This window comes from Calypte anna, chromosome 1 (assembly GCF_003957555.1).
Source record: "Calypte anna isolate BGI_N300 chromosome 1, bCalAnn1_v1.p, whole genome shotgun sequence".
Lineage (NCBI taxonomy): Eukaryota > Metazoa > Chordata > Aves > Apodiformes > Trochilidae > Calypte > Calypte anna.
The window spans coordinates 85,265,344-85,276,018 of NC_044244.1; the positions used below are offsets into that span (position 1 = coordinate 85,265,344).

The 10,675-nt window shown below is 42.0% G+C and overlaps 1 protein-coding gene across 1 annotated transcript; it reads left to right on the forward strand.

Annotated features, from left to right (window-relative positions):
• The first annotated feature begins 1,495 nt into the window (after positions 1–1,495).
• On the forward strand, positions 1,496–10,218 carry LOC103538995 (3 beta-hydroxysteroid dehydrogenase/Delta 5-->4-isomerase-like). Its single transcript, XM_008505450.2, has 3 exons — positions 1,496–1,661; positions 7,027–7,191; positions 9,404–10,218. The coding sequence occupies exons 1-3, from the start codon at positions 1,508–1,510 to the stop codon at positions 10,216–10,218; spliced, it is 1,134 nt and encodes a 377-aa protein (XP_008503672.1). The 5' UTR covers positions 1,496–1,507.
• Positions 10,219–10,675: the final 457 nt, after the last annotated feature.

Consider the following 10,675-nt stretch of genomic DNA (forward strand, 5'->3'; position numbering starts at 1 on the left):
GTTGATTGCAGGCCCAGTTTTTATTAAAAAAAAAAAAAAAAAAAAAAAAAAGCAGCTATGTGTGGGTGCTGATCCTATAACCTTTCTCCAGGGCTCTCTTTAATGAGTGACAAAATCCATTACTATAATAAAATAGGGAATTTAGGAGTTGGCTGTACAAATGCAAGTAGAGCATTTTTAGATATCACTTCCAGCTGTGCCTTAAATTAGTGATCCCCTTCTCAGTGATTTCAGCCTAATTTGTTGTGTTGCTGGGCTTCTTTGCAATGTCCTGTAGCAGCACACCTCACTCTTTTAGTGACTGGCTGCTTATTTAGTATCTTCCTTCAGCAGGGATGTCTGCCCTATGCCTTTCTTGGGAGACAGAAATAACAGCTCCTGTCAGTGTATCAGCACACCAAGACCTGGGAAGGCAGTGGAAGTATTTCCTGCTCCAGATTAATGCCTAAGCCCTGCCATGGTCTCACACTACAAGAGTTTTCCTACAAGTGGAGTGAAACCCTAGGCAGAAATACCTGGGCATTTTCCCTGAATTTTGGAGTAAAAAAAAGTAATAACTAGGCTTGGTGCAAAGGCATGAGCAGCCAGGCACAGCTTTATTTTAACAAGGTGCTCTCACACTACAGATTTCACAGGTGAATATTTTTCTCCAGCAGCTTTAATGTAACCAATCTGTACATTAAACCATTTCACCTCTTCAAATGCCTTAAGGATACTGAACAAATACAATAAAACCCAGAGGCTAGTTTTCAATCTCACAGAGAGAGAGAAACTCATGCTTTTATAAAGAGCTTCCCATTCAAAAAAAGCTACAGCAGAAGAGTCTACCTCTCAAAAAAAAAAGCCACCTCTGCTATTTACACTTAATTTTGATATTCTATCTCTTCATATTAGTACTGTATTTCATAAGCAAGGACAGCTATAGAGAATTGTCAGCATGAAGGTTTATTGTCAGAAAATGTTGGCACTCAGACCCCATCACATCCAGAGCCTTCATCTTTAAGAGGGGAGGGGTGGAAGCACCACACTTTTGTTTGCAGCAAAGGAGGCATGTGAGAGGGAGGGGAAGCAAAATGACCGAGGTGGTGCTCTGTGGTATATAAATACAGGCAGACCTCCCCCACAGTCTTTCAAGTGCTAGAGAGGTGGAACAAAGGCTTCACCCAGACATCTGTGGGGTTTGTTTAGCGTTTATGTTGATTTTGAGCATTTTTGGATTTGAAAATTTCTTCATTTTGTAAGTTCTAAATAGTTTTTCCTTTGCATGGAAAAAATGTTTAGGCTGCTTCTGAATAGGAAGAGTCAGCAAAAGTAAGAAATGCTTAAAAGTAGTTGTTTAATATAAGGCTCAGAGTTTGTTGTCTAGTAGTGTCTCCTTCTGGTAACTTTCTTGGATTTGGATCATCCAGAGGATGATGTTTTGTCTTCGTTTCCTCATGCAGGAGGTGAGCCAGGAGGTCTAAGCTCAAGGGAGAACCAATTTGCCACTGAGGAGCAATCCAGAGCAATGTCCCTGTCTGGGGTAAGCTGTCTGGTGACAGGAGCAGGAGGATTTCTTGGCCAAAGGATTGTCTGCTTGCTGTTGGAGGAAGAGGAGGCACTGGCTGAACTCCGACTGGTGGACAAAACCTTTAGCAATGATGCACTTGCGAGATTTGGAAGTAAGTACCACCTCATAAGGACTGTGTACTGTGGGTATAGGTCCTGTTGTCTCAGGTGAATAGCACAGAAGTCCTTACCTCCCACTGAAACCTAGCTCTGCAGATAAAGGTCTTAGTTCCAGGAGGTCTTGTTTTACCCCTCTCTCCCCTCCAGCTCAGAAATCATATGTAAAATGTAAAAGCAAGAATTTTCTTTGCCAGTTTTCTTTCCCTGAGGTTTCCCTAGATGGGAAGAGAGACTAACAGACTGTTAATGCATTATATAGGTTGCCTTCAACCTGACTTCTAGCACATCAAAACCCTCAGAGCAAAAGCAATGCAAAAATCTCACACTGGGGGAAGAGAAATGCAAGCATTAATGTACTTGGAGTGGTGGTGGGGCATACTGTCCTGGGCTCTGATGTACAGGACTAGAAGGCAGGGGCAAAGTTGTGGAAGCAGGCACTAATAGGTTTGAGTTTTTTACTAATCTGTGATTAGTATCATTAACCTGTGATCTGCTGGCTGTGATGTGATGGAGCTGTGATGGGGTATCTTAAATATTTGTTATTACCACACTTGCCTGAAGAGCAGAACACTTTAATGCTATGCAAGGAGGAGACAGGACCCACTTGCAAAGGGCAAGTCTGGATTCCGGCTTTCTGAACAGACTGGGGCCAGCACAAATGAGTGATATGCCCAGTGTCAGAAATGGTCTGTGGTGGGGAAGGCAGCTCAGACTATTAGGTCTTAAAGGTCCTATGTACTGTCATCCTGAGCATGTCTATAAAATGGCACATGGGAACCTAAATTCAACCAAGATCTTAAATTACTCTATCACATTTACTTGAAAATGCTTTCCTCCATTTCATCTTAACATCAAGATGATTTTTCCTCTATACAGGCAACTATATGGGAACCTTTGTGGAATACCCACATAAGGTTTGCTGAAATGCCACAATCTTTCTCTTAAGAGTTTAAGTGCTACCAAAGAGTAACAGTGCACCATAAACCTGGTGCAAATTGCACAAGCCTTCAGGATGGTGTTATACAGCTCAGATTTCCTCCTCATTAAATCTCACTCAGCATTTCACTGACGATTTACTAGATAATCTTTAGACTTGCTGCAGACCTTCCTGCTCTGACTTCCAGAGTGACAAAACCTGCAGCTGCAGAAGGCTGAGGTGCTGGCAGCAGCAGCAGCAGCAGCAGGAGTGTGTGTGGTTTAACAGGGTAGTCACAAAAGCATTTGCACAGCTTCAGGCCAGGGGAGATTTGTGTGGATAATGGAGATTCCTGGGGAGGGGGGTATGAAAACAACTATTAATGGGAGCACAATCTTGGCTGGGCTGCAGCAAAGGTTCTGCTTTCCTTTCTTATTAATAGGAAAGCTCTAGGACCTCTTACCTTAGTCTCCCTCCTTCCTCTACTGAAAACTGCCCAGACACTCCCTCTCCTAGTTTTACAAGATTTCTGCTGCCTGACCAGCACAAGGGGACAGGAAAAATCAGGTATCAGGTATTTTTCCCCCCACAAACAGGCAGTAACAATAGGCTGGCATTTCAGATGTGCTTTAACTGCCTTGAACCCCTGCGCCTTGACTGGAATTCACTCTCTGTATCAGCCTCTATAGCTATACCTCTTCAAATGTCCTGTCAGTGCTTGTGCTTGGGACTGCCTGAAATTTCCCCCTACCTTTCAAGCTCTTATCCAGCACAGAGAATCCTATTCCAAATTCTATCTGCGTTTCATGAATAACCAGTAGCAGATTTTCTTTCTTGCTAAGCTCTTGAGCACCTTTTACTTGCAATGTGTTTGCAGAGTCAGGGCTGTGGGTAGTAAGGCACAGAAGTATGTGCAAGTTACATCTCTGTGCCAGGAGACACTCAGGGACACTCCTTTTTTGCCCAAGGAAGTTTCCTGCTGAGACCTTGACCATCATACTCGGTCTGCTTATAACAGTGGCATTTGTGGTTTTCCACAGCCTTAGGGAATCCAGGAGTGAGCTGAAGTCTGCCCGCTTACAATGTGTAGTTCAGAATGAACATCACATTGAACGTGGTAATTTGGTGCCTTGGGTTTTCTACCTCCCATCTCCACTTCAGATTTATCTTTCTGACTTTCCTGGGCTTCCATTTATGTGGGGTTTTAATTTTTTTCCCCCCATTAATGCACTGGCATTTCTGGAAAAACTAGAAACTCCTAGGTTGTTCTCAAGAGGATTTTTCACTGTTTCAAAACCTTGACTCCCCATTGTTTCATCTTCTGTGTACCCCACCCCCACCCCCCTTTACCCCTGAGCTCTCATTTCTTGTTTTTTAGAAATTTAGAATTTTTAAAAAACAGACTTTTATAGACTGTGTGATGCTTGAGCACTGAGTTGTTTTGCACTGCTAAACCAGTATTGTTTCAAAGTAGAAGGAAAGTACAGGAAGAAGAAATGGGGATTTTTTTCCCAGGACTTTTGCTGGGGGAAAGCTTCTGCTCTGAGAAACTGTCTCTTGGCTTTTTCCTCAACATTGCAGTCACTAATTTACCTTTATCACTGCATTCAAAGCAGAAAGGCAGAGTAGTACCAAAACATCCAAATAGCTGAAATGGGAACAGAATAAACATCTCAGCTTCCCTGGGCTAAAGAAGCCAAACAATTGCTCTCCCCTTTACAAATGTAAATAAGATGCAATTTTTATTTTTTTCCAACAGTTACACAAAGTAGACCATTTCAATGAATCATGCATTTAACCAGGAAAGTGAGAAATGCCTTTCCTCACCATTCACCTCACAGCTGTTAGGACCTCTATGAAAGAGAACTAAAATTTATACTAAGTCCCACAGACATTGCTGTTTGTTTGAAATTTAAACAACACATAGAAAAGAGAAAGACAGTTTTGGGAAAATAGTCTGATGGGATTGCTGGTTCAGACTCTGCTCATAACAGGACAATGAATTTTATGGAGTAATCATTGCGTTTCCAAGGAAAAATTACCCTGTAGGAAGCAGGGAGAATTGCTTACAGCTCAGAGGACACAGAAACCATTGGTGAAGTAGAAGCAGCTTCCCCAGTGGGTGGGTATTTTCTCATAATCACTGTATAAAAAAATGGAGAGCTGAGTTGAATTTATTATCTTCCTTCCCCCTCCACCTGACAGACACATGCTTTTTTGATGCCTGGTAAATGGTTTTTGTAGATGGAAATCAAGGTTTTCTCCGCTGTCCAGGCTGAAACCACTGTCTCTCATTTCTTCTCATTTCTTTTTTCTTCTCTGTCCAAGTCCACCTGTAGTTTTCCACTTCCCTCAGAGCAAAACAGGATCATTCTGCTGGTTACTGACATCTAACTGATGTCAAAAAGGGTCATACTGTACTTATCAGGGCAACTTCTACTGAGTTAAGCTGATGGAGGAGCAGCTTTCCTGCCTTATATCACACATACAACTTAAACTGCAAGCCAAAACAAGGGACAAAGCAGCTAGACAGAAGATTCTAATGACTGACAGAAACTATCCCTGCAATCATATTTAAAAGACAGGCTTCTTTTGTATTCTTCCTGAAAGCTTTGATTTCTATGTGTAAAAACTTCCATTTTTCCTGACTCCTGCTCAGGCTCGTAAACCCATCACTCTGAAGGGCTCACATGTCAGAATTTACATTGTGAAAATTATGTATTTCAATCCTTTGGATTATTGCAACCCTACAAAGCATTACTCATGGAGAACATCAACCTAAGGACTGTACAAAGATTAATGTTTATTAGAACAAATCTAACAGCCAGGTGCTTAACAAAAAATGTGGCCCCAGAATCTGAAACTTTTGAATCTGTACATGTAGACAACAGTGCAAATCTTATGGAAACAAAGCCCAAAGAAATGAGTGTACCCTGTGAAATAAAAGACCATGGGAGAGAATGTGGCAGTGGCAGTGACAGTGCTGAGAGGGCAGTAACTCTAGATTTAGTAACAGTCTTGTAAATGCTGAGCATTGAAACTCTCATTTCACAACTCACACCAGCAGATTGTGATGAAAAAAACAGACCCTCAAACCTTCCACACCAGAAAAATTGCTAAATTAATACAGGATTACATTCCATCCCATCATGCTACAAAAATAGTGATATAAAACTGTTTTAAAAGATACTCTCGCTCAGTTCCAGATCCCAGCATTTGTCTTAGTGTTTCTCCATTAAAGATACCAGATGAAATACTGCTGGCTTCTGAGCTGGTGACAAAGCACTAGGACACACAAGATTTCCATAATGGCTGAGGCTGAAAGCTGTATAAATTAATTAGGGTTTGTTTTCTTATCTAAAATGGGCATTTGATTATGCTGGAAGACAGAGGATCTGTCTGAGCTGCAGAGTCCCTGCCCAGTAGCTGTGCCTGGGGAGCCCTCTAGTGCAGCTGAAGCAGAAACTCGTGAGGAGACTTCTGCTAAAACGTTTTAAGTCCTGCTGAGAAAGTCCTCTCCTCTCTCATCCCACAGATGCAACCAAGCTAGCAGACTTCCCCAGAGAGCAGCCTCACCTTTGACTATAAATTTCTCCAGGTGATCATCCTGTGCTGGCTTCTTAGCATAATTCTGGCCTCTATGTAAGGATGCTTCTGCCCAGCAAAACTTAGGGGAAGGATGGTTCCAAGGTTTAGAACTGCAACAGAGTCAAACACATTAGCTGCTGGGGAAGGAGGGTACTAAAACCCAGCAGTGAAAGGAACTCATGGCTGAAGTATCTTAGAAAAGCAGCCTTAGGAGTTCAGATTTGGACCAGAAAAATGTGAGTGCTAGAAATTACCCCATATCACAGATGCTGAAACAGAGCCAGAGCTGAAGGGAGAAGAGTCACAGTAAGTCCTGGATGAGATACATAAAAAAGATGTGTAATGCATCAGAAGAGTTGCAATATGGACAAGGTCAAGAGGCATAAAATAGGTATGAACACAACCCTGTTCACACGAGCTGTGGGTATGCACATCGTTCATCACCTTGAAGATAGGAACATGCAGTGCCTGAATGTTCTGTACTTGGTTAACATTTTTATATATAGCCAGTCACCAAAACATACTTAGCTAAAACTCCCCCTGTGAGCTTTAAAGAAGTCACCTAAAGGAAACTTCAGGCCCTGACTAACAGTGGGGAAGATTTTTCTTTAAAAAAAGAACAGTGTTGAAGATCAACTCAAAAAATATGGCAGGTAATACTACATAGAGTTCTTCAGCACTGTAACTATCACTTGATGATGATACAGCCACTGGAAAACTCCTGTTTTTCCAGTCTTAAAATATTTTGCCCTCAGGCACAACATCAGCATCCACACAGCCCTCAGCCACCCCTTTCAGTGCTCTTCTTAGGATGCCCGTAAGATCTTCTGCTTTGTTTTCTGCTGGCCTTACAGAGTTCCAGGGCAAGACTGAAGTGAAAATATTGGAAGGGGACATCCGAGATGTGGCATTCCTGCACCGTGCCTGCCAGGGGGTCTCCCTCATCATCCACACAGCCTCCATCATCGACACTTTGGGTCTCGTAGAGAAACAGCTGCTCTGGGAAGTCAATGTTACAGGTGAGCTGGTGAAATGCCTTTCTCAGACTGATGCCTGGCTATGTCCTGATTATCATCTGCTCAGGAAAGGGAGTACCTGACATGTGTTTTAGCCAGATTAACTGGGTTGTTCTGTACCTTGCATAACCATACCCATGAGTGCAAAGCATGCACATGTTCAGCTCTGTGCAGCAATGGCCTTCTCCACACCCAATGTTTACCAGTCTTCCTCTGCAGGATCATTCATTCCTGTCAGCACTCACATTGCCATGATGCAGCATTTTCCTCTGTCTCACACACCTCACAGTGCCTCAGAGCAAAACCAGATTTTTTGGAAGGGAACTGGATGTAAATTTCCAGGAGGAAGGGAATTAAGAATATAATTAAATATAATCAAACAAAGCAAAGTACCCAGAAAAGTGAATCAGATCTGCAGCCTGAAGGCCTTTGTGTGCAAGCAAAACTTGGAGACCTGCTCCATGGAATTTTTACTTTATTACATGCTACATGAAAGATGCTCTAATTCCTATTACTAACCAGAACCTTTTCATTTTTTACGTATGACTTTGATTTGCAAATAAAACACATCCTAATTGGACAAAATGGATCCTGATGAGAAACAAACTGCCAAAATAATGTTGTGTTTGTTCATTTTAAAACCTGCACTTTTATTTGATATTGCCTCGCCCTCCTGCTCTTTATTAGTTTCCTTCACTTTCTAAAAAAGGTTGATGGCAGAAATTAAGCTATTATTTTTTTAAATAATAGTTTTTATTAATTAATTTTCCAGATTGTTCTGGCATGTACAATACCTTAAACATAGTGACTTGCATGAACCCACTTTTAACATCAATTTATTTCTGGTTGTGTAACCTTTCTTTCCTTCTTTTGTCCTTTGTTCTTCTTCAGTTCTTAAAGCATCATGCAAATTTATATTTTGTGTTTCAATTTATTTCTTTTTCTTACTCAAGCTTTCAAAAAGTAATTTTGGTGTCCTTAGCAATATTCAGTTCAATATTTTTTTCCCATTCTTCATTCATTAAGGGCTTCATATTCTGCTGCCAATATTTCCTCATCCTTAAAACGTCTTTTATTCATTAAATTCTCTTTAGCAATGCTAGCCTGACCTGCATTGTCCTGCCTTTAGTGGTTGTAACAGACTATGCAGACTTCTTAGATCATTCATATGCCTTACAGCTAGTGTTTGATTTTGTCCCCTAGATTTTAATCCACACCCTAAGAATATTTCAGCCATTTTGGTTTAATACTTCTCTGCCAAAGTAATTTTCAAATGTCTTTACACTGTAGTTTTTGTTCCAAAATCACTGGCTCTTTCACATATAATTTCTCTCATTACACCAGACACAACAAACAAGGCATTTTTTTGCCTCAAAGCTCAGAAGATTCCACTTGTTAGTAAAACAAAACGACTTTAAATTATTTCCCCCTCTGAATGTGCTTTCCTAGCTTTATTTTCTTGGCTCACTGAAATACCTTGAGCTTCCAGCTTCTCTGCTTTCCTCAATGAATGCATTATGATAGCACTTTAAAAGTAAAGTAAAAGTAAAGTAAACTAAAAGCCAGAATATACTGAAAAAGGAAGAATACGTACGCAAGCACTGCTTTGCTTACTGCACATTACTTTGTCATCTTTGACTTCATGACATTGAGCATTGTTCTGACAGATGATTTTTTCTCTTCAAGCCTTCCTCTGAAGCAAACTGAATAGTGGCTAGACTCCCACTGGCAGTCCCACCTACATAAATTCTGCTCCTGCTTAGCAAACCACTCAAGAGGATCCTTAAGCCTGGAAAAAAGAGGCTTCAGAATACAGAATAGTTGGTACTTAATGAGAGGGACAGCTTCTGAAGGTTCTCTGCCTTGAGCCAGTCAATCCGACCAACAGGCACAAGCCCCTCTATCTGTGGTCAGTGTCCATGATAGCCTAGGCAAGAGCAAAATTTGACTCTTGGCATAAAAGCCTCACAATATGCCTTTAGAACCAAATGTTAGTCCTTGCTTAACTCCAGTGGGGTGCACTGACAACATTTAAATACAGTCAGAGCATATTCAGTTTCATTGAACATGACGCCCAGTTTGGGATAGGCTTCTTCCAGCTCCAGAGAGGGGAGATCTGGCCAAGGTCATGGTAAAAATGCTGTTTCTGATCCAAACCCCCCACTTTTCCCTGGTTAGAGAGCTCTAGACTGACCTGCATGTTTCTTTTTTGAAGGCACTCAGCTACTGCTCGAGACTTGTGTCCGCTGTAATGTCCAGCACTTCATATATACCAGTACCATAGAAGTGACAGGCCCAAACTGCAAAGGTGACCCAATTTTCAATGGTGATGAAGATACAACTTATGAGAGCGTATCAAAATTTCCTTACGCCCAGAGTAAGAGACTGGCAGAGAACTTTGTGCTGAAAGCAGATGGCCAAGCGTTAAAGGATGGTGGCACACTAATAACTTGTGCCCTGAGATCCATGTATATTTTTGGAGAAGGGTGCCCATTTCTCCAAGGTCATCTGGATAAGTGTCTGTTGAACAAAAATGTCTATCTGCGCTTCTCCAGGAAGGAGGCTTTAGTAAACCCTGTGTACGTGGGAAACATTGCCTGGGCACACGTGCAGGCAGCCAAAGCCCTGCAGGTCCCAGAGAAAGCCAAGCAGATCAGGGGGCAGTTCTACTACATCTCGGATGACACTCCTCATATGAGCTACGCAGATCTAAATTATGAGCTGACCAGGAACCTGGGGTTCGGAATTGAGCCTCGGCTCCCCATGCCTCTGACAGTGTTGTATTACTTCTCCCTGCTGCTGGAGATAGTGAGCTTCTTGCTCAGACCCTTCGTAAGGTATGTTCCCTCCACAAACCGTCACCTGGTCACTCTACTGAACACCCCATTCACGTTCTCTTATAGAAAAGCACAAAAGGATTTGGGCTACGTTCCCCACTACACGTGGGAAGAGGCCAAGCGCCGCACTGGCCAGTGGATGGCATCCATAGTCCCAGAGAGAAGGGAGTACTTGGGATGCAAGGCTGCCTAAGACTTAAGAGGAGCTGAGGCCTGGCTAAATAGGGCCTTCAGCCAGAGGAGAGCCAGGCTAGCAGCAGCAGCAGATAATTACAAAGCATTTAAATGAAGATTTTGTATAACAACCCCCTCATCCTCCCACTGTCTCAAACTAGAATGAATAAAAGTGAATTGTTCATTTGTTTATTGAGCAGAGGCTGATCAGGGTAAAACTGACTATGTAAGTCACATCCACTTCTACATCTTGTGTACCATGAAGACATTGTTAGTAAGACTCCACACAGTCCATGGTGTAAACACATCAGCCCTCTTTTTTCACTCTACATCACTCTTAAGTTTTTTGTAAAGCACAATTCAGCCTAAAGCTCTGATTATACTTTTCAAATACGCACTATTCACTCAGTTCTTGCCAGCCTTACTAAACACACAGCAGGTAGAAGCCACATGATTGCATAACTGTTACAAATCTT

Excerpts from the sequence above, each read along its gene's own strand:
- LOC103538995 (XM_008505450.2), top strand. The coding sequence starts at position 1,508 with ATGTCCCTGTCTGGGGTAAGCTGTCTGGTGACAGGAGCAGGAGGATTT. Across the intron at positions 1,662-7,026 it reads TGCACTTGCGAGATTTGGAA|AGTTCCAGGGCAAGACTGAA; the intron begins GTAAGTACCACC and ends CTGGCCTTACAG. Across the intron at positions 7,192-9,403 it reads CTGGGAAGTCAATGTTACAG|GCACTCAGCTACTGCTCGAG; the intron begins GTGAGCTGGTGA and ends TCTTTTTTGAAG.